This window comes from Cajanus cajan, chromosome 9, assembly GCF_000230855.2.
Source record: "Cajanus cajan strain Asha chromosome 9, NIPB_CcT2T_4, whole genome shotgun sequence".
NCBI classification, from domain to species: Eukaryota; Viridiplantae; Streptophyta; class Magnoliopsida; order Fabales; family Fabaceae; genus Cajanus; species Cajanus cajan.
Window position 1 is genome coordinate 53,836,417 of NC_138525.1, and position 24,153 is coordinate 53,860,569.

A 24,153-nucleotide genomic window follows, 5' to 3' on the forward strand; every position below is an offset into this window, starting at 1 on the left:
ATGGAAGAAACTAGAGACGTAGATGTGATTTATTTTGTTGCATAGGATAATAGAAATACGAAAATCTACGTGACATAAAAAAGGTGTGGTTGCGGTTTGCCTATCAATTCATTGTATCCCCACTCAGTTGGCCAATCCTCTTCACTTGTTCTTCCTCACATCTCTCTCTCTCTCTCTACTTGGACCCTCTCCTCAGTGTCTCTTCTCTCTCGATGCAACTTGGGTGAGAGGACCGAAATAAGAATTTTCTGGAAAAGAAATCAATCCCCCCCAAAAGAAATGCCAAAGTGTGGGAGAAAGGGAATTAAAAGATAAGTGTCAAACCTCAGTTGTATACTCAAATATCAAATTTTGCTTTTTACCTCTTTATGGCCTAAAATCTCCCTCAGTAAGACCAAAAGGAATAAAAAAAAAAGTGTGAGAGAGAGAAGGGGAAAAAAAGATAAGATTAGTTAGTAAGCATATCTTGGTGTTGTTGTTGAGGCTGAGTGGTCAAAGGAAAGGAAGGATAGAGATCTGGTATATGGTTAACAGAGAGGTTGTGTGTGTGTGTGTGAATAGAGTACTTTTGTGGAGATGTCAGGTGGTGGATGCAGCATAGTGTGGTTCAGGAGAGATCTGAGGGTGGAGGATAACCCTGCACTGGCTGCAGGAGTGAGAGCAGGTGCAGTGGTTGCTGTTTTCATATGGGCTCCTGAAGAAGAGGGTCAATACTACCCTGGTAGGGTCTCTAGGTGGTGGCTCAAACAAAGCTTGGCTCACCTTGATTCCTCTTTGAGAAGCCTTGGCACTCCTCTTATCACCAAACGTTCCACTAATAGTGTTTCTTCTTTGTTGGAGGTTATTAAGTCCACTGGGGCTACTCAACTCTTTTTCAACCATTTATATGGTCAGTTTTTATTTATCCCCTTTGTTAATTACTTCACCTACTTCTCTTGCTTTTGTATGATATTTGATATGATATGATTCTAGTGTTTGCTACTTCAACTTCTTTCCTTGTGTATCATATTTTGTACAATTGTTTTGATGTTTCGTTGCTCAGTAATGAACAACATCATTGTAGATTGTAGGATCCTTGGTTCTATCAATTTGAGTGGTTTCTGTTATTATTTGGTGAACTTGGAAGTTTTGTCTGTTATTTTGTAGCTGCTTGATTATGGTTTTTTCTTTTTAGTTTGTGTCATCTTCTATTTATATCATTGGATTTCCTTTTTTGTTGTTTCATAAGAAAAGTGAAGTTCGTCCCTTCTGCTTCATGATGATATTCAATTAGAGAGAGAGAGTGAGAAAAAAAAAACTGTGTTTAATTAAATGCTGAGTTGTAATTATCTGTGTTGCAGATCCGTTGTCACTTGTGAGGGATCACAGAGCAAAGGAGGTTCTGACTGCTCAAGGAATTGTCGTACGTTCCTTCAACTCGGACTTATTGTATGAACCATGGGATGTGAATGACGCTCATGGCCAACCATTCACAACTTTTTCTGCTTTTTGGGAAAGATGCCTTAGCATGCCTTATGACCCACAAGCACCTCTTCTCCCACCTAAAAGAATTATTCCAGGTCTACTTTTATTCATTTTTTTCCTTGGCCTTACATTTTTTTTTAAAATTTTATTAATAATAACTAATATTGATTGGTTGCCAGCTGCATTCACAGTAATTTACCTCTTGTGGTTCTAGTTTGAAGTTGCCACTTATGAACATATTATCCAAATTGGGTATTGAACAGCATGCTTTGAACCGCTTAAAAGTTACTGTACCATGTAACATAGCAAAAAAAGGTGCAAAAGTAAAATCATATTGCTATCATGATGGAGTTCATTTTAACTTTTAAATGCATGTAAAAATTCATAGATTATCAACCAATAGGTTTCCAGTGTGGTTTTCCAACGATTGTTAAAAAAAGAAAAGCTGCAAATATTCTACAGTTGTTACAGCTGACATCTCATGTCAACATAAGTCAAGGGGATGTTTGGATAAATTTTCCCCGGAAAATACTTTTAGGAGAGAAAAATAAAGAAGAAAAATGAAATAAATTTTCCCATAATCTCTATATAACATAGCTTAATTTGTAGAAACTTTCTCTTATTAATTTTTTTAAAATTTTATTTTTATCTCATGCATAAACTAATTTTAGCATGTGAAAAAAGTTTATTTTAATTTTTTTTCTCTTATAAAAAAAACAAAGCTTTATAAGTCTAGTATTTGAAAGAAGAGAAAAAAAAAATGCATTTTAATTTCTCAATTGTGCAAAATGTGATTCAGGTAGTTCTTTGTTCAACGAAAAAATATTGCATGTAACGGAGGTCTAATTTCATGACACTTTGCATGAGTAATGGACTAAATTAATGTCAAAAACTTTGGAAGACCATGGTTAACTTTTCATTATTGATGCACTGAATCAAGGATCAAAGTAATGACACTTGTATGGGTCTTACTTTTGTACACTCTTCTAGTAGTAGTAGTAGTTGTATATCATGTGTACTTCAGTTTTTTGGTACATGCAAACAATTTAATCAATTTAATTCACACTATGTTGACAATTGTTACCTTGTTTCAGGTGATGTGTCAAGGTGCCCTGGTGACACATTGGTGTTTGAAGACGAATTAGAGAAAGCAAGCAATGCGCTTCTTGCGCGAGCATGGTCACCGGGGTGGAGCAATGCTGACAAGGCATTAACAACATTCATAAATGGTCCTCTGATCGAGTACTCAAAGAATCGCAGGAAGGCTGACAGTGCCACAACCTCATTTCTCTCGCCACATTTGCACTTTGGTGAGGTGAGTGTGAAGAAAGTGTTCCACCTCGTCCGCATCAAGCAAGTGTTTTGGGCCAACGAAGGAAACAAGGCTGGTGAAGAGAGTGTGAACTTGTTTCTCAAGTCCATTGGTCTTAGAGAGTATTCAAGGTACATTAGTTTCAACCACCCTTATAGTCACGAAAGGCCTCTTCTAGGACACCTTAAGTTTTTCCCTTGGGTGGTGAATGAAGGGTACTTTAAGGCTTGGAGACAAGGCAGAACAGGGTACCCTTTGGTGGATGCTGGAATGAGAGAGTTGTGGGCAACTGGTTGGTTGCATGATCGGATACGTGTTGTGGTTTCTAGTTTCTTTGTGAAGGTTCTGCAGCTTCCTTGGAGATGGGGGATGAAGTATTTTTGGGATACCCTTTTGGATGCAGATCTTGAGAGTGATGCTCTTGGTTGGCAATACATATCTGGTACTCTTCCTGATGGTCGCGAATTTGACCGAATAGATAATCCACAGGTGCAGTTGCTTCTGTGTATAAAGTATAAATTACATAGTCTTGCTTTATGTTGATGATATTTTTGTGTATGGTCATCTTTTTACATGATCTTTTTCTTTCATTGAAAAGGAAAGCCATCTCAAGGGTTGCATAATCCTGTTATCATTACTTTTCTGGTTTGTGTAATTTGTGCGAGTCAATGACTATTCTGTCCACCAATGAGTTTTTCCACAGTGAAATAGAACAAAAAGTATTTCCACCCTCTTCTCTGAACTGATTCAAATATTGCTATGTATATAGCATACAAGCCAGTTTTTTTTTGTTTGAATATCAATTGAGATGAAGCCAAAAGTCCATCCCACTATTGCTTATATTTCAGTCAGTGGAGAGAAGTTCAAGTTTCAATTTTCTTATCTAGAGTGATGCCACTTTTAACCCTTTTCATTGTTTGAAAGTTAAAATTCTCAGCATGGACAAGACTACACTAGAGAGCTTCTTTTGCCTTATCAGAACTTCTTCCTACTGAAAATTTGTGATGGTCGTTATTATCACCAAAATACCCTTTGGACATGGTTGATCAATCAGAACTATTGAGATATTTTTTTGATAAACTTAATTTTGTTTGGATTCATATCTTTGTTTCTCCAATTTTAGGGGCAATTAGATTGAACTCAAAGATTTTGATTATGCTATTGTCAGCTATTTGACTGCTTAAAGATGATAATTATTTTGTGATTGATGCACTCATTTGAGTTTTGTATTTTCTAGTTCGAGGGTTACAAATGTGACCCAAATGGAGAATATGTAAGACGCTGGCTTCCTGAACTTGCTAGATTACCAACTCAATGGATACACCATCCATGGAATGCGCCTGAGTCAGTACTCCAAGCTGCTGGAATTGAACTTGGATCAAACTACCCTCTTCCCATTGTGGGAATAGATGCAGCAAAAGTAAGACTGCAAGAAGCACTTATACAAATGTGGCAACAAGAAGCAGCTTCTAGAGCTGCAATGGAAAATGGAACTGAGGAAGGGCTTGGAGACTCATCTGAATCAGCCCCTATTGCTTTTCCTCAAGACATTCAAATGGAGGAAAGACTTGAACCTGTTAGGAACAACCCACCTCACGGCACACGGCGCTATGAGGATCAGATGGTGCCAAGTATCACTTCTTCACATGTGCGAGTGGAAGAGGAAGAAACATCTTCAGACCTTCGAAACTCGGCTGCAGACAGCAGAGCTGAAGTGCCTATAAATGTGAACACACAACCGGATGCAAGAGGGACAGTGAATCAAGGAGCGTTGCAGAATGTAAATAGAAACACAAGAGTACAGAATAATGCTAATGCTACAATGTGGTTGAGAAATGCGGCTGAAGATTCCACAGCAGAGTCTTCAAGTAGTACTAGGAGAGAAAGGGATGGGGGTGAAGTTCCAGTGTGGTCTCCCCCAGCTTCTAACTTCTCAGAACAGTTTGTAGATGATGAAAATGGTATAGGAGCCAGTTCATCTTACTTGCAGAGGCAGCATCCTCAGTCTCATCAATTGATGAACTGGACACGGCTACCTCAGACTGGGTGAGATTTGCCAAAGCACTGAAAACATTAATAACATATATGTACTTTGTGATTCATGGTAAACAGTTTCATTACAACTTTACTAGGTCATATTCTACAACCATTTGAGGATTTTGGAAACGTAGTGTGGCTAACCTGCTTCTATTCAATTTTCTTAGGCTTCTTTAATATCTATAAAACACTTCTTCCTCATGCCTGCTTTTTGGTTTTTTCACTCTCCTGGTTGTCTTCTTCACAATAATTAGTTTAGTTACAGAATTTTATTAGATGGACAACCAATCATGCTAATTTTTTTTAAGCATCTATCTTATCTTTTAATTTAAGATCTTCTTTGAACTTAATACTATCTTCGTACTTATATATAAGATTTTGCTAACTAATTCACCTAAATTAAGTTGGTTAATGAAGTTAGTGTTAAATTTGTTAACAATGTGTATTATGTTTTCAAAATTATCCTTAAGATTATTGGAACTCATCATTTTACTCTTTCCACTTAATAAATTAATTTGTGCTACTCTTTTTCTCTGATTTTTAAAAGAGATGGAGTTTATCTTATTAATTTATAGTATTTATTATTTATCGGCAACAATAGTTGTAATGAAATTAAGGATATTTGGTAAAGAAAAAAAAGTAATGCAAGAGACAATTTGAAGATGGTCTTATAAAAACAAACAAGTACATTCTCAAAAAGGTCGTTTATATATAGGAAATTGTATTGCAGCCATGTTATGTTATATGACTTTGATGTGGCATCTGTACTTTCTAGTTCTAGATTGAAAGGGTGTACTGCAATATTTTCATGTTTTTGTGATTTATCAGGAAAATCATCTAATGAATTCCAATCTTCTTGATGTTGTTTCTGATCTAATGTTATGATATCCTTCTTTTTGTCTTCTTGTTACCTTGTTACAATTAACACTTCAATCACAGGTAATTCACATCTAGAACATGCTGTTTAGTATCCGGGAGATGGAAAATGCACTACCCCCTTCATTTGGGAAACGTGGGATGGCGAACCTCGCTATGGACATACATGTGATCATTTCATACATCCTTTCCGACATCCTTAAACCTGTCTTGACACATGATTAACGGCTGACCTCCAATCCAATGTGCATGAAAATTTCAGTCCATACGGGTAGTTTCATCTGCAGTGCCTTTTGCTCTCTTGTACAAAATTTGTAGGCCTACTGTATAGTATAATTTGTGTTGTGGAGGAGAAAGAGCCACTATTGGATTTGGACCTTTGGTCCAGGGTTATGCTTATCATTTAAGGTAGTTATTTACATGTTCTGTCCCATAATCATGTACATTTATTTTGACTGCTGTAAAGTGCACTCATCAAGGTGCTCACATCTCCAAAACTTCTCTATATGGCAAACTAAAAGACAGTGCCAAGACACTTTTTGATTTTATTTTTCCCTGTCTCTGTAATGCTTATTCCTGAAATTCCCGTTGGTTGAGTGGAGATATGCAAATAATTGCATCAATTTAGTAACTCAACAGTTTTGCTTTAGCCATAAATACATTTTAGAAACATTTGGAACTTGCATTTCTAGGGGAATTGCTAAAGCAAGAAGATTGTTTATTTTTAAGCTAACTAGAAATTACAGATCCACAACGGGTTTCATCAAGTTCATGAAAGTGAATCGTTTGATGGGTTATAAAGGTAAATGGTTATGATTGCACATGTTACAATGACATGGTTCAGGTTTAGTTGGTTTGGTTACTTCTAGCAATTTGTAAAGTGCACTTGCGGTGACTGCTCCCAGAGTTGGGCTTGTGATATAAACCCAAATGTGTTTGTAATCACCAGATACGATAGCTGGGCCAAAACTCCTTGCTGGATTCATTGAAGCTCCAGTAATAGGCCTGCAAAGGTTCTAGAATTTCATTTTCGCCATGAAGAAAATGCACTAACGAGAATTGTGATATGAAGATTGTAGAAGTTGTTTAGTTTACCCGGCAATAATGATGTTAATTATAATAGCAATGCCTATCGCAACTCCAGTGAGATCTTTGCTCTGTTTCAATCAGTAAAGGCACCAAATTAGTTCCTACCTCATCAAACAAAATACAACAAGATGCCAGATTTATTGGTGGAATTTTGTTGTTCTAAAGAGTTTTTAGGCTAAATCAGAATTTTAGTCTCTTATTTCAACTTTTTGGTTTTATTGTGGTCCTCTATATTTAAAAGTTCCATTGAAGCCTCAAAGTATTTTTGTTAGATCAAATTAGTCCTTTCAGAAATATATTTAAAGGACAAATTTTACTTTTTATCTAACAAGAGGATTAATTTTTGAAGTTGACAAGTAAATGCAGTAATTGTGGAGTAGAGAAATAGAAATATTATAGATAGCTACTGCTAAGACCTAAGATAATCCATGGTAAATTATAAATAACGGTACCCCTCTGTGATCAGTAGCAACACCACAAATGGTGAGCATCAGTATGAAAGTGATTATGAATTCCCACACAATTGCTTCGAGATCAGAAGTTGAGCTCAAGTATTTAGTTACTGTTACTCCAATATCCACCTTGTCATGATACAACACTTTGAGGGTGAGAGGGGCCAGTGTAGCACCCATCATCTGGCACAACACATAAACAGGCACCTAGGAAACAGTAGGGACAAAAAATAAAAAAAGTTTGAGCACCCAATGATCCCTGTGATTGAACAATACTACATGGTACCATAATGGAAGTGACTGTGAGTAACTAGAACAAGTAGCTTACAAGTTTCCAATGAACTTTTCTAACAGCAGCCAAAGCAACTGTAACTGCAGGATTGAAATGACCACCAGAGACATGACCAACAGAATATATAGCCACCGTGAGAGCCAGACCCGAAACAATTGCTATGCCTAATATTGTAATTGGCAATTTCTCATTAACAAGAGCGGCTCCACAGCCTGCAAATATAAGAATGTATGTACCAACCACCTCAGCAATAGCCTACATATGCAGAGGTGGGGTAAGACAATAGACACATAAGAAATAACAAGAAATACTCTTGGAGAAGATTGCTATAATGATATGATAATTGTATATCGTATTGATTATTTCATGTATAGGTACCTTTTGGATGTTAGATGGAGAGTATTGAGCCTCTTGGGTACTTATGCGTTTTTGTTCAGTGGAAAATTCAGACTTGAATGAAGAATCAACGTTAACAGATAGTGAATCAGCCATCATAGCTTTCACTTGAATGCCAAACTGCAGATTCGTATTCTTATATGCAGACATGTCTTGGAAAATATTTACTTGAATTTTAAAATAAGTGTTACATATTCAAACCTTACTTTGATACATGACTAATGAACTTTGGTTTTTATACACTTACCAACAACAGTAAGATGTCGAAACAATTTGGAGTTAACAGGCAGTTAATTATGGGTATCATGCTATATGGCATCTATGAACTATGTTCCATTTGTAATGTTACGCACGAAGAATGTTGAAAATCACAACATGATGTTGAAATACAAACAAGTCTCACATTGATAAAATAAAATAAGAAATAACAATTTATATAGTACAAACATATTTTAATAATTGAGAAATTTTTTGGGTAATAACTAAAAGCAAAATCCTGAGGACTTAGACCCAAAGCGGACAATATCTCATCATTATAAAGTATGCTTGTGTAATAACCTTATAAAAACAACTCAACCCCAACACATGACACGTAATTAAATGCCGGAAAAGAAGAGAGTGATACAGTTCCAAATCCTTGGCCGGCAAAAGATGTTCATTGTTTAGCTGAAAATTCCATGCGGCCCATACATATGTAACCAAACAATCTTGGGAAAAATATTATGATAAGAGGGGGGTTGATCACGTATTTACATTAGTGATGTTTTAGTACTTGTACTACTATATAGTAATATAATATTATGCAGATCAACTGTCTGATATACTGGTCGCATATTAAGTACGGTACTATGGCGACGCTCACATTGGAACAAAGAAAAGCGTATTGAAATATTTTATTTTAAGAAAAAGAAAGAGTAAACTCACCAGTGCGCAGTGGACTTTTCTCTCTTACTTTTTTCCGTAATATATTCGTATAAAAGAGAAATGTAGAATTAATATTATTATAATTTCAATTATATATACTATCATACTTCACGATCCTGATGATATTCATTTTTTTTATTTATCAAAATTCAGTTTATAATGCCTTAAATCAATATTCATTTTTTTTTATCAAATTGTAATTTTGATAGATAAAATATATAAGTACAATGACGAATTTAGAAATTTTATGTTGGGAGAGACTATATATATATATATATATATATATATATATATATATATTATTTTAGGTATATATTGTATATCAAAATAAATTTTTTATATAATTAAAATTTAAAATTTATTTGTAATGTTTAAAAAATATTATAATTAAAATTTATAATAATATAAATATATTGAAATATATAAACTAAAATTTGAATTTTTAATTATTAATTTAATTTTTAATATAAAACTATTTTTAATTGTTGACAATTTTTTAAAAACTATTAAAATTTAATTAAAAATATAGGTCAGATATAATAGACCAAAAAGTTAGACAATTAAAAAATTCATTTATACACATAAAGGCAAAAAGAATATAATTTGATAAAATTGAGAGAGAATATTTTTAATTAGTTGTAAAAATATATGTAAAATTCGTATTTAAAGAAAAGAAGAGAAATAATGTTAAAAATACATAATTGAGAGTGAAAATAACTAAACTAAAATAAATTAGTTGAACTAGTATTTATATTATAATTTTATTTTACCATATTTTAATTATAAGAATGATTTATAATTATAAATGTATATTATATTTTAAAATTGTAAAAATTTAGTGGGGATAGCCACTCTTTTTATATACGGATCCGTCCCTACATAAGTATGTTTGTCAATATTTCACGCGGATGAAATAGTTAGTATATAGTCGTAAAATTTCCTTCATTCGTAATGACACTGTCGAACATAACCGATTGATGAATAAGGAAGCTGGAAAAAATAAGAATAAAGAGACAAGTAAAATAAAACTACTGAATAAATAGACAATGTAATAAATTCAAAATAAAGATAAAAAAAATGTTATAACAAAATTAAGTTAAGATTTTATAAGTAAGTTTTTTTTTAAAGGCTATAAGTAAGTTGATAACTTAATAAATTAAAAAAAAAAAAGTTTTCAAAAACTAAAATACAAGCATTACTGAAAAGACTTAAGTAGTCTAGTTTTGACCGGCATAAAGCACAGATATAATACTTGTTGGGATACAAACAAGTTTCACATCGATAAAATAAAACAAAAAATAAAAAAAATGATAATGATAATGTGATATATAAATATAGATTTCGGTACTTGAAAGGTTAGGTTCCTTGTTTGAAAGGAGGATTGTTGGGATACAAACAAGTCCCACATCGATAAAATAAGACAAGAAATAATAACTTATATAGCACAAACATACTTCAATGATAGAAAGACCTTTTGGGTGATGACCAAAAGCAAAACTGTGAGGGCTTAAACCCAAAGCGGACAATATCTTATCATTGTGGAGTATGCTTGTGTAATAACTTTATAAAAATAACTCTCACACAAATACCATAAAATAACTCCTATAATACTAACCAATTCTTCGTATTGGAATAATATTTATACTCCAACATAATTCAATATAAAATTTAGATAAACATAAATGTCCACTCTTTGCTCATCATCACAAAGGTAGCAAAATAAAAATCACGAGAAACAATAGAAAAGGAAGGAATTCCTCTTCTCCCATCATTTTAATATTGTTGTTTGGAGTGAAGAAATATTACAATGTTTGCCAACATTTCACGTGAATGAAGTAGTCAGTGTAGCAATGGATTTTTTCATGTGTTATAGACATTACTAAACATTGAAAGAGGAATAAAGAGGGAAGCCAAGTAAAAAAATTGAATGAGTAGAAAATAGAAATAGAATTCAAAGTAAATATAAAAGGATAATAACAAAATTTAGTTAGGATCATTTTATTTAATAATATAATGATCTATTATGGTTACTATACTATTTGGAATCACAATTAGTAGTGAAACGACTATAAATACTTTGAATTATATATATAAAGATAATTGAATATATATATCACATAACATGTATATAAGTGTAAAATCATTGTACAAATATAAAACAATATAAGTATAATAATCTAGTAAATGTCAAATATACAATTTAAATGTCGATCAAATATATCTGTACAATACCCTTCAAAAGTAGCATCTAGCTACATGCCATCAACATGACTCTACACGACATTATTTGCCTTTGGCTAACACTACCTTGTTTCCATGAAAATCGTAATCATCGTAGTCTAATCACTAGGAAAACATATAAAGGTAAATTAGATTTCAAAAAAAGAATATAAGTGTAGAAAGAAAACATCTATACTACTATCAATATCCACATGTAAACCAACAGTAAACAACACCTCATGGTTCACAACATTCACCAATTCATCAAAACACTAACATGTTTGAAAGCTAAATAGCCAAGCAATTAAAACATTTCCCACAATCATACCATACAACAAGGTATTCACTCGATGCATATGAATAACAACAAACAACATTGTATCATATGCTTACACCTCAATTAATGTGTCGTTACACATTCACCTATGAAGATCTCCTAAAATATTTGACCAATCTAAGTGGTTTGATCCTATTGAACTAGCTTGATTGTTTTTATGCCTCATGCATTGGCTAAATCGACAAGTAAATCAGGATACCAATCTCTATCTTTTAATTTCTTAAGTGTCGTCACTTATACTAAGAAAGTCCAATTCCACCATCAGGTCTAATATAGTTAGGTATGAGCATACCACAACCCTGGGATGCATTATCAAATCATTTATGAAATTAGTCTACTAACTAACTATCACTGAGAAATCACACATTTCTAGTAATTAGTTAAGAGTTGTAGCTCTCAACATCATATCTTACTCCAACATTGACAAGACAAGTTTTTCAACAACTGGCCTCCTAGAGTTCCACACCAATATTCTCTACATGGGATATTCAACTTTTTTAATTTTCACTTTCTCTTCTAATCGTAAGTCAATCAATATGTTTTAATGCTTATAGCATTCTCAACATCAATGTCTCAACACACATCATCTATATACATTACCCTAGGTCAATGAATATAGAGATCAAATGCATCAATTATGCGTAGCATACCAATGCTCTACAACTCCTTTAAGTATTGCATAAACTAATGCTCATCAACAATTCAACCATTTAAACATCTACATATATTATTCCAAATTAATATACATGGAACTATCATCATCATTCAACACACGACATGCAATAGATTCAACAGTTTTATTCACTTTCAACATCAAATTCACCAAATAACCTAAAAAGCAGTCCACACCCGGCATTACATACCTTGCGCCTGGTGCCATTGAGGCAAAGAGCTCTCTGCCTTGTCCACACCTAACACCACTCAATTTGCACCTATCATGGCCAAGATAGGGAACCCTTGGGACCTTATGCCTAATGTGGCAAAATATCACATGCGACCTCACACCAATCCTAGATGATTCTCTATCCTCATAACTGACACAAATCCAATTTGAGACGATTCTTTCTCCTCATGCCTAACACCATTGATCATGCACCTATTGTGAGCTAGATAGAGTGCCCCTGATTGAACCACGTCCGATGCAATAATGAGTTATATTGATGGGGTTATTTTATGGTATTTGTCTGAGGGGATATTTTATAAGTGTTATTTTTTATAAGGTTATTTCACACATAACTCCACAATGATGAGATATTGTACGCTTTGGGTCTAAGCCCTCACGATTTTGCTTTTGATCATCACCCAAAAGGCCTCTCTATCATTAAAGTATGCTTGTATTTTATAATTTTTTATTTCTTCTCTTATTTTATTGATGTAAAACTTGTTTGTATCCCAACAGTTATGCATATAGTAGACCCATGAAATTGTCTCCAAGGTACCCTGAAACTTAACAAACTAAGCATGCATCGCAACATTTTATACATATGCATCACATACAATTCATTTCTCATCCAAACAACAACATGCAACTAGCAAATCGTTTAAATCATTAAAATCACCTTCATAACTCAAGACACCAAAGCTTAACTACATCCATTCAAAATCATGCAATCCCACCATACAATTGCAACCATTTAACATCCAAATTATTCACATAACTTAGACATGTAACAAGAATCCAATGCTAACTTCCCTTAGCTCGACTACGAGCTAAATGAGTAACGAGAAGAGGAAGAAGAAATAACTTTGAGCTTCCAAGCTCTACACCTACAACACTTGATTCTCAACTAGAAGTTTTGAATCAACACCCTCTAATCCTCAATGATCTCTTACTCCACCGAGAATCCTAGAAGGAAGATTCGCTCTATAGTCCTTCTATCTAGTTCTTTCTCTAAGTTTCTCTAAGACTTGAGTTTATGAGAGTGAAGTTCAAAAAAAACCTTAAATACTGTCTTTCTTAAAACTAACTAGACATCTGACTTAATAAATCCTCAAAACACTTGAACAACTCTTTGAGAGTTCTTTAACTCTTTAAAATCACTCAACCACAACTCAAGTATCACTCATATAGTTATTGATAAAAATAAATAAATAAATAAACAGAACTTACAATTTTACAAATAACTTAATAAATTAAAAAAAAAAACTTTAAAAAGCAAATATTCCTAAAAAAAACTTGAGTAATTCAGATTTTTACACGTATTATATTATAGAAAAGGTTAGGAATATAATTTTGCTAATTTAATTTTTTCATATATACTAAATATATATATATATATATATATATATTAAATACAGATAAATTAAAACGTACTAAAAACATAAAATATATATATATATATATATATATATATATATATATATATATATATATATATATATATATATATATATATATATATATATTGCCAGAGTAGCAAGAATGCCAACGCAGCTGCCTGTCGTCGCTTCATCGAGAAACAATTTTATACTATGTCTATGATAAAAGTATTTTTTTATATAGAAATAGTATAATTTAAATTTATATGGATAAAACATAAAAGGTTATGATTTAATAAGTGATCGGATCAATAAGAAAGATACCATAAAAAAGAATGAAAATGATAAAATATTTTGTAATGATATAAAGAAAACAATAATTGTGCGGCAGATGACAACACAACACAACCACCAAGCAACACGTGATCCAAATAGCGCATTCGTTCCATATTCAACAATCACCATTTTTCTCATTAAAAACAATTTTATTTCCACGCCCTCCCCTCTTTCTTCTCGTCCCTTCTCATAATGAGTCAGTGCCTGTTCAGCATTACCGAAACCAGAAACCGGTGCTACCGGTCAGCGTTCTCCGGTTCGGGCCTCCGGTCCACGGTTACCGACTTGAAAGACGGAACCGTAATGCATTGCTGGGTGCCGAAGGCGCGAAGAGAGGCCAAGCCGAACCTGGTTCTGATCCACGGCTTCGGAGCCAACGCGCTGTGGCAATGGGGGCACCTAATCCGCCACGTGACGCCGCATTTCAACGTGTACGTGCCGGACCTCGTTTTCTTCGGCGGCTCCTACTCGTCGCGGCCCGAGCGGAGCGAGCGCTTCCAGGCGGAGTGCGTGGTGCGGGTGATGGAGGCGCAGGGGGTGCGGCGGGTGAGTTTAGTGGGGTTTAGTTACGGCGGCTTTGTCGGGTACTGTATGGCGGCGATGTGCGGAGAGGTGGTGGAGAGGGTGGTGGTGTGTGGCTCCGGGGTGTGTATGGAGGAGAGGGATCTTAAGGAAGGGCTTTTCCCTGTGACGGATTTGGATGAGGCTGCTAATATTTTGGTGCCACGAACGCCCAATAAGCTCGTGCAGCTTGTCCGCTATACCTTTTTCAAGCCACCTCCCTTGACCTGGTTGCCCTCATGCTTCCTCCTTGATTTCATTGAGGTAACAACTAATATACTCTTTCTACACTCTTCTACAAACTTTTATACTCTCAACTACCAACAAATTATTATAGGATTCATTCTATTTTTATCATCCAACTTTTAATATTTTTCACTTTTTTTTTCATAACTCGGTTAGTTTTTTTTATGTGACATATTATATTGTGTTATGTTATTATATATGGAAATAGAGTGATTTTATGGAGGGAAAGTTATGGTAACTTAATATATTTAAACTGTTTAATTTGTAATAATAGATTAGATTGTGACACGTGTACATTTAGCTCAAAATATAAATTATACACATGTCACAATTTGATTTATTTTTATAAATTTAACAGTTTAAATGCATTAAGTTACTGTAACTTTCATATCTCAAAGTTAGAGAATCTGAATTCATTATATATATATATATATATGTTATATTAATAATCCATGTTAACGAAAACATTTTACATTATGTGTATCAACTATCAAGTCAAGTGTTAATTAATAATGTCTAATAATCGATTAATAAGATAGTAAAATGTGTAAAATATTGAAAATGGTGATAAATGTAAAATTTTGAAAGTTGAATGAAAAAATTTACAAGATGCAAACGATAAGTGACAAAAAGTGCAATTGAGTTGTTATTATTAAATATGATTTTAATTTTTTTTTATACAAATTAACTATTTTATCATATATTTCAATTTATAATTGAATGATATTTAAAGAACTTACAAACTATATATAAAGATGAATTCATTTTGATATTCCCTTTGAACTTATATATAAGTTATAAAAAAAATAATTTCACCTATATTAAGGTAGGTAAATATATTTAATTTCATGATTTTATATAAATATATATTGCATTACTAAAATATATTTAATCACATGTATTATAAATAGTTTTCATTTATTGTTTTTGAAGTATTTTTAGATTAAGAGCATTAAATAAAGTTGACTTGTTTAAAATTTGTTTACATTTGAGGTAAAAAAAAGTTTAAGCATTTATATATATATATATATATATATATATATATATATATATATATATATATATATATATATGTATAAAGGAGTGGTATGTAATGTTAGGTTTTGAAAGGATGGCTTTTATTTTACGTTTAGTGTACTTTAAAAGGATAATGGAATGCTGTAAAAAAAAAAGGATAATGGAATATGTTAGTAATTTTGGTGATGTTCTTTCAACACGGTTAGAGTTTTCTCTTGATAATTTACATTCTAGAGGCTTAAATTGGTGAGATGAAATTTTAATTTTAATTTTGATTTGAAGACAACATAAAACAAACTGTATTATTATACCTTTTTTTTCCTTTATAAAATGAGAGTTTTCGATCGTGTATCTAAGCAATATATATTCAGGAGAAGTACTAATTACACATTAATCGTGTACTACATCTTATACGGAAAGGAGAGAGAGATAGGAATAATAGTGAGACAATGCATGATAAGATGAAGGAAAATCACCTTTGGACACCTAATTGACACAGAGGAAAGGGAACTATAAATATGATATGTATGATGCGATAGAAAAAGAGACAGAAAAAATTGATGAGCTCGTGTTATTGAGGTGTTTGATATATGAGTACGAATGATATAATTCTGCGAGTATTGTCTTCAGGACTTGAACATTTTCCTGGTGACTTAAGTTTTGACTTTTAAGGGTACTTGGTCAATTTAGCACTGTTAGTTACTTCGTTTGTGTTCTTAAACTGGATTTGGATAACCTTGTGTTTAGTTTTTGGATGTAAGCCTGTGACAAGGGTGGACTTGATTCTTCTTTTATTTTTGCTTTGCCTTCCGTGAAACAATTGGATTAGTCTAGCAACGTAACCGCAAGAGTGTTTATAGGAGAAAAAGAAGGATCTGTTGTGTATTTTTTTTTTCTTTTGGTGAATTCTGTTGTGTATGTAATGATGTGTAATGGTTGAATTAGATTGTGTTTTAGCTGACATTTTGACTAACTAAAATATTGTGGCTGTACATTTGTGTGCCGTAGTGGATTAAATTGGTGAATCTGGGTAGACAATGTGCAGGGACTATGAACAAGAAAAGAGAGAATTGATCAAAGCCATTGCAAAGGACCGAAAACTTTCTGACCTCCCCAAGATATCTCAGGTTCATTCAAAGTTTCCTCTTAGCTAGATAATTTTTGCCCGTATTGTAAGTTTGTAATAGTTTAATAAAAGGGCTTGGTTTCATTTTCCATGCAGCCTACATTGATTATCTGGGGAGAACATGATCGAGTATTTCCTTTAGAACTGGGCCACAGATTGAAAAGGTTAATAACGCTCTTATTGTAGTTGCTAGCATCACTTTTGAATTTAGAACTCATTGGATTTTGATCACAGGCATTTAGGGGACAATGCTCAACTAGTGGTCATTAAGAATGCAGGGCATGCTTTCAACGTGGAGAAGGTCAAGGAGTTCTGCAGCATCTTGAAGTCCTATCTCGTGGATTTGCAGCTACCTCAGGAGAACTCACCATCAAATCGGCAAAACAACAGTAATCCAGTGTGAATTCAAACACCAAAAATTGAAAGAAAACCTACAGTGATTACAGAAGAAACAGGTGCGGGTAAAATGAATGATTTATTGAAACACATTCTTTTTCCATCTGTCTCCAAAGCAGGAGTTCAGTGGCATGTTGATAAATAAACTCTGATTTGCGTTGAATAAAAGCATCTTCAATTTTTTGTGTGCTTAATAGTGGTAAAAATATTAACTGTGGAATAAAATTATAAAAATAACTAAAGATTATGATATAGAGTATGTTTTCAAGTGTCATTAATTTTTACTCTAGTTTCTATCACTTGTAGCGAGATGAATTCCGTCATGTGAATATCAGTGGCTCAAACAGATACGATAACAGATTATCCACATCAATTTAATATTAGAACTTCTAAAAAGTAATCATGCATCAAGTGCATGAGCATGACATCCAATGCTCAAATATTCATTTCAATCCCAAGAATAATTCTTGAACTGATGGTCAACGATTGACTTTCAAGTAAACCTGCAAGTCAAAGAAGTACATATTTCATCTAGTTTGTTATGTTTAAACTTTAGACTCTGGTGTCTCAATTGTCCAAAAATCTGAATGATGTATTTCTTAATATGGACAAATTCCTATAGGACCACTTTAATGAGAAATATAATTGATCTTCACTAGCTGTAAGGCCCCGTCAAACCCTTCAAGGGTGTGGAGTTTATCGTGTTGCTGACACAAAAGTACATGCAACAGCTTGTAGCCAACCGAGCTTTTCATAGGGATTATCCAAATATCCAATTAATCTCATGGTAGAAGCTGGTTATTCATGTGCTTCTTACAGTTACAGGGGCATGCTTCCCTCCTGAACCTTAAAGGGACTCGGGAGCCTATGAATCTATGATTAGCTTTCATTGCCTCTTCCTTTAGATTACTTCTCTTGCATGACTCCTCCAAACACCAAAAAGAGTATCATTTTGCGTAACCCTTCTGCAAACACGTTGAACGCATATAAGAAAACGTAGGGAAAAAAGAACTCAAGCACGAATTTAGTATCAAGAAGTAATTTACTATGCCTCTTACGAGTAAATTTCAAGAGGTCTAAGCCGGGAAAATGCGCAGTTTTCTGGATTAATAATGTTTGCATGATCAGGCCGTGCCTTAAAATTAACACGTACAAGATGAAAATTACATTTCTTTTTTAACAAAGTGGCATAACTTTTTCTTGCGAGAGTAGCCTCTAATAATCTCATGTAGTAATTTCAGTCGTAAGTTCATATTTTATAGATAATGACTTTTGGAAATTCAAAATTAAATTTAACATAACTTGTTTATTTATTTTTTATTTTCTTGTTAAAAATTATTTGTCAAAGTCTTATAATTAAATATTTTTAATTTTTCACTCTTAATACAGTAAATAACAAATTCATTTGATATATTATTTAGATAGATAATCTTATAAGATTCGAGTAAGTGACGCGAATTCAAACATGTACTAAATATGTAAAATAATCTAATATGTAAACAAATGATCAATGTGAACAAAATTTTTAGTCATGCATCGAGGCATTATTATTAAAATTAATGGATACTCATAATTAGGATTTAAAGTGAGGAGTGTATTTTAAAGATAAAGGAAAAGTAATGATTAAAATTTATGATAAAATTAAATTCTTGTAAAATAAAATCTAAAATTAATTATAGGTTTAAATATATTTTTATTCTCTTAAATTTAGGATAAATTTATTTTTGTTCTCTCAAATTTAAAATTGTTATTTTTAGTTCTTGTAATTTTTAAAAATCTTTTTTTAGTCTCTCATATCACCAATCATATATCTGAAAGTGATAGACGATCAATTGAGTTTAATGTAATATTTTCACTAATAAAGACACCAATAGATAGATATTATATGATAATATTTGACAGATTTCATAACAAAATTTAAGTATAAAAATTAATTTTTTTTTGAAATCACATGGACTAAAAATACTTATTTTAAATTGGAGGGACAAAAAATAAACTTACATTAAATTTAAAGGACTAAAAATGTATTTAAGTCTTAATTATAATATAATTTTTTTATTAATGGTTATTATTATATTTTATTCTCTAAAGTATAATTTTCTCACATTAAAGGAGTTAAATCTAAACAGTTATACAAGATTTAAGTATGCATCTTATGTCTAGTGTAATGATTAAATTGACTTATCTTCTTTATAGTTTAATAAACATGGAATTTTAGTTTTCTAAATTTTTTATTATAAATTTAATCGAATATTTAAAATTAAGCATCAATTTACCATTAACATGCTATTTTAAAATTAAACAAAAAATATTGACAAGTATCCATTCCACGAGTGATATTACTTGCAATTAATTTGACTAGTATAGACAAGTATTAATTTGCACATTGATCCTTATTTGAAAGTTAATGTGACTATATAATTATGTTATTTATGGACACATCAATTTTTTATTTTATTTAAATGGAATATTAATAATAAATTAATATTATTTAATTTTAAAAATTAAAAACTAAATTTATAATAAAAAAAACTAAAATTACACGTTTACGAAACTGTAAAGACTAAAAACAAATTTAATCCCAAGTGTAAGTAAGTACAATCCAAGTGCACAAAGACAGTGTAACCAAAACATCATATATTATCTCAAAATGACTAGCAAGGTGCATGAGGTGACACTAGAAATATAAAATTTCACACAAAAATGACACGAAGGTGCAAATGGTATAAAATAGACAAAACAAAATTGTAAAAATTATTCAACATTTTAAGTGAGAAAACTTTCTTTCATTATGGAGAAATTTTCACAAATCATATTTAAAAATTTAAAAGGAATTCAACGATTTTAGTGTTAAAAAATATTGTCTAAACTTATATTGCTAGACAAAAATATATATTTTTATTTTATTATAGTTAGTACTTAAAATAATACTGATAAATACATGATTATTTTATTTAAATAGACCAACCTATAATGGATCTAATAAGATTTTCAAATGACCTAAATTCTGACTTTTTTTTGTCACATTGTAAAATTTTATTAATATTTATCAGTTTTATTAATTTAATTAATTTTATGACTAATTGTTTAATTGTTGTAAAACTCTCGGGATTAAGAAATTTTTATGAGTTTAGTTATTTAGGAGTTGTTTTAAATTGAGTTGAAGTCAAAGTTGACCAAATTTATATGAAGGTACATAAGATTTTCTTAAGATGTGAACTTCATATATCCATTTTCTTAAGAAAGTTAAAAAAAAAGTTAGAGAGAGAAGAGCTCTGGAGCCATAAAAACTTTCTTTTTCTTCTTCTTAAGATGTAAACTTCATATATTCATTTCCTTAAAAAAGTTAGAAAGAAGTTAGAGAGAGAGAAAGATAAGAGCTCTAGAGCTATAAAGACTTTCTTCTTCTTCTTTTACAGAAGTGTTCTAGAATCCTTCCCCAAAGTTAGTTGAGTAGCTATGTTGAGGTTTGAAGCTTTGGAAGTTGAGGATCAAAGTGTTGGTGGTATCGTGTGGAAAGATTGGAGTAACCCTATCTTACCTGCTCTTACCTCTTTCTTAGTAATTTGAGGTAAGAAAATCTTATAATTTATATTTGTTAAGTTGATTATGTTGATTTCTACTTGAAATAACCTCTTGATGGCTATTTTGATTGAATTTAAGAAGTAAAATTGCTTATTTTGTGTTTTGGTTCATTTGAACATATTGGAAGTAAATAGATGATTTAAAGTGGTTGATCATTGCATGTGTATTTTGGTGTTGGAATTGAATCACATGAAGTATACATATTTTGTTGGGTGTATTGCATGATGGTTTTGTAGAGAAATTTGTAGGTTTTGAGCAAATTTGTGATTCTGTCAATCGTGAAGATCACCACTGCATTGCATAACTTCATAGCGTTAGGCATGATGCAGGCTAGAAGTTCTCTGTCTCACTGATGTTAGGTACGAGATTGGTAGCGTGGGACATGAGTTAAAGGGGAGCTCTCTAATTTGGTCACATTACATAGGTTGATGGGCATTATGTAATTTTCCTTGGAACTCTCTGACTTGGTGATGTCAGACCTAAGATGAGTGGCACCATGTGTGATCAAGTCAGTGACTCTCTATGTAGACGATGTTGGACATAGGTTTATGGTGTCGAATGTGGATTAGGCAAAGACTCTTTGCTCAAATAATGTCAAGCGTGAGTTTTACGACATTGAACAAGGCGCACTCACAAACTCCATATCTCATTCAAGTTAGATGCAAGTAGTATAGTACTAGGTGTGGACAAGCTAGAGGCTTTCAACTTCACCAGCATCAACTATGGGCTAAATGGCACCGGGCGTGGTTATGATGAATGAAAATCATAAGTCAGTGATTTTAAATATTGAATTCATGATGATGGTTGTGTCATATGATGATGTTCTAAGTTGAGTAAGTTGAAAATTGATCAATATCAGAGTTGTGTGATGATAAGTTGTACAATGTTGAATGGAGTTATGTTGTAAATGCTTGATGTCTGTAGTTGTATTATGTTAATTGGCTTATGACTAGATGAAAAATGTTATTTTAAAAGATGAATATCCCATTATGAAAATATGATATTGTGGTACTTTAAGAGCCTAATTGTTGAAAACTCTTCTTCAGTATAATTGTCTCTTGAAATGGAGTGTTGAGTCTTTTTAAGTCCTTAGTTGATACCATATAGGGGTAAGGTTGAGTCATATTGGTTTAGAAGTGACCAACCAAGTAGATACAAGATTGGAATCTCTAACTAAGTACTAAAAGAGACATAATATTTGGAGGATATTCGATGAACTAATTCCATATAGGATTAGTTATGTATGCTAAAGTCATGGTAGACTCACACTAAGGGGGGTGTATTGGATTAGGATTTTAAAGGACTTTTTTAGTTAAAAAAATCCTGCGGATTTTAAAAGACTTTGCAGGATTTTCATGACTTTTAAGATTTTGAAAGATTCTACAAGACTTAAAATCAGGATTTTAATGGATTCTGCAAGACTTTTAAATTAGGATTTTAATGGATTCTGTGGGATTTTGTGGAGTTTTGACATTTGATAAGATTTAAAAAAAATTATACATTCAAATTTAAAAAGAGTCAAAGATAAAAATAATAAATAAAAAAAATAATGTCTAGATAAATAATAATAATAATTCTCTATAATATTCTATCCTCTTTTTATAGCATCCACTATCAATTGTAACAATTCATCGGAATCATCCTTAATCCAAGCTTCATAGTTTTCTTTCTCTTTTCATTTTTCTTTATTATTTCCTTGTGAATCTCCCATTTGAATTACTAAAACAATATATGTTAAAAAATAGTTATATAAATAATTACGGATAATAGACAAAATCAATAAAATTATATTATTATTTTTAGAAGCACACCATCATACAAGATCGAATATATTTTTGCTATCCAAATGGATCAAATACCTCAGTTATTATAAAAAAAATGTAAAAACGAAAATATAGAAACATAAGATAATTTTTTATATAAAAAAATTAGTATATTCGATACTGAAAAAATATTTAGATATATAATTTTTTTTATATAAACAGAAGTATTTAGATATAGAGAATATATATATATATATATATATATGATAATTTTTAACGATATTTATAAATATAAATTATTCTAACAAATATTTTAACAATATTTTCTTTTTTAAAAAATAAGTTAATGAAGGCATAAATCCTAAACCCTAAAAAATTAGATATTGCAATGTCTTATGTTAATTTTCTTTTTTTAAAATATAAAAAATCTTAATTTCATAATATAAAAATAAAAAAGGAAAATTCATAGTAAAAAAAATAAAATAATTGTTGAGTCATAAAAGGAGGAGGGATAAGAGTAACAAATTCAAGGGAAAGAGAGAATTCGCAATTTTTATGCTAAGAAGGTTCTTCCCCCTACTAAGATCCATTTTTATCTCATTCTACTCACAAAAACCCTAACAAATTCATCTTTTATATATATATATATATATATATATATATATTGTTGAGATTATGATATCAATTTCATCTTTCACCTTTTTCTTTTCTTAACGTGTGTCATAAAAAAAATTACCACTTAAAAGTTAAAATTTCAAGTATTTTTTTGTGTTATATAAAGGAACAAATTCAACTACATAGAATAAAATAAAGTAAGTCAATTAAAGAGAACGAACAGAAAAATAAAACAAGTCAATGACACTATCATTTACATATTAGAGTTTCACAAAATAGGAGAATGGTATGAGAATAGTATTATATATGAGCAATGAACAATAGTGTAGTATTATTAGTAGAGAAAAAATGGAGAAGACAGGAGCATAGAAAAAAAAGATGAAAAACTCACTTGAAAATTCTTAAAACACTTGAAAAATCATTTCAAACAATCCTTCAAAATCCGATGGGTTTGGATGGGATTGTTTTATGAATCTGGTATTTATAGATAACACTAGAAAGTCTTTCAAAATCCCTCTCACACAACAATCCTTTAAAATCCTTAAATTTTTGAATACCAATGGATTGTTTTTAAGTTGTAAAAAATCTCAAATGAATACCAGTGGATTTTAATGGACTCTTTAAAAAATCCTGAAAATCCAGATTGAATACCATTGAATTGTTTTTAAGTGACATAAAATCCTGATTGAATACCAATGGACTTTTTTACTCAAAAAAAGTCTTTTAAAATCCTACGAAATCCTAAACCAATACACCCCCCTAAGTTTCTCTATCTTTGACAAAAATATTGGATCCAAGAAATCATGTTATGTTTTGAATTTGATATCCAAATTTGTTGTTGATGTAACAA

The 24,153-nt window shown here is 31.6% G+C and overlaps 3 protein-coding genes across 3 annotated transcripts; 2 read left to right on the forward strand and 1 right to left on the reverse strand.

The window, feature by feature from the left end:
* Positions 1–43: 43 nt before the first annotated feature.
* On the forward strand, positions 44–6,237 carry LOC109813850 (cryptochrome-1). Its single transcript, XM_020378118.3, has 5 exons — positions 44–889; positions 1,341–1,559; positions 2,559–3,265; positions 4,014–4,822; positions 5,753–6,237. Exons 1-5 carry the CDS (start codon positions 577–579, stop codon positions 5,754–5,756), a joined length of 2,052 nt encoding a protein of 683 aa, XP_020233707.1. The 5' UTR covers positions 44–576; the 3' UTR covers positions 5,757–6,237.
* Positions 6,238–6,483: 246 nt separating this feature from the next.
* Positions 6,484–8,068, reverse strand: LOC109813859 (nodulin-26). The gene is made up of 5 exons (XM_020378128.3): positions 7,901–8,068; positions 7,559–7,777; positions 7,231–7,437; positions 6,785–6,846; positions 6,484–6,694 (listed from the first exon to the last, which is right to left on the reverse strand). Exons 1-5 carry the CDS (start codon positions 8,066–8,068, stop codon positions 6,484–6,486), a joined length of 867 nt encoding a protein of 288 aa, XP_020233717.2.
* Positions 8,069–14,057: 5,989 nt separating this feature from the next.
* On the forward strand, positions 14,058–17,534 carry LOC145949200 (uncharacterized). The gene is made up of 4 exons (XM_083064162.1): positions 14,058–14,819; positions 16,853–16,945; positions 17,041–17,108; positions 17,179–17,534. Exons 1-4 carry the CDS (start codon positions 14,187–14,189, stop codon positions 17,345–17,347), a joined length of 963 nt encoding a protein of 320 aa, XP_082920288.1. The 5' UTR covers positions 14,058–14,186; the 3' UTR covers positions 17,348–17,534.
* The last annotated feature ends 6,619 nt before the right edge of the window (positions 17,535–24,153 follow it).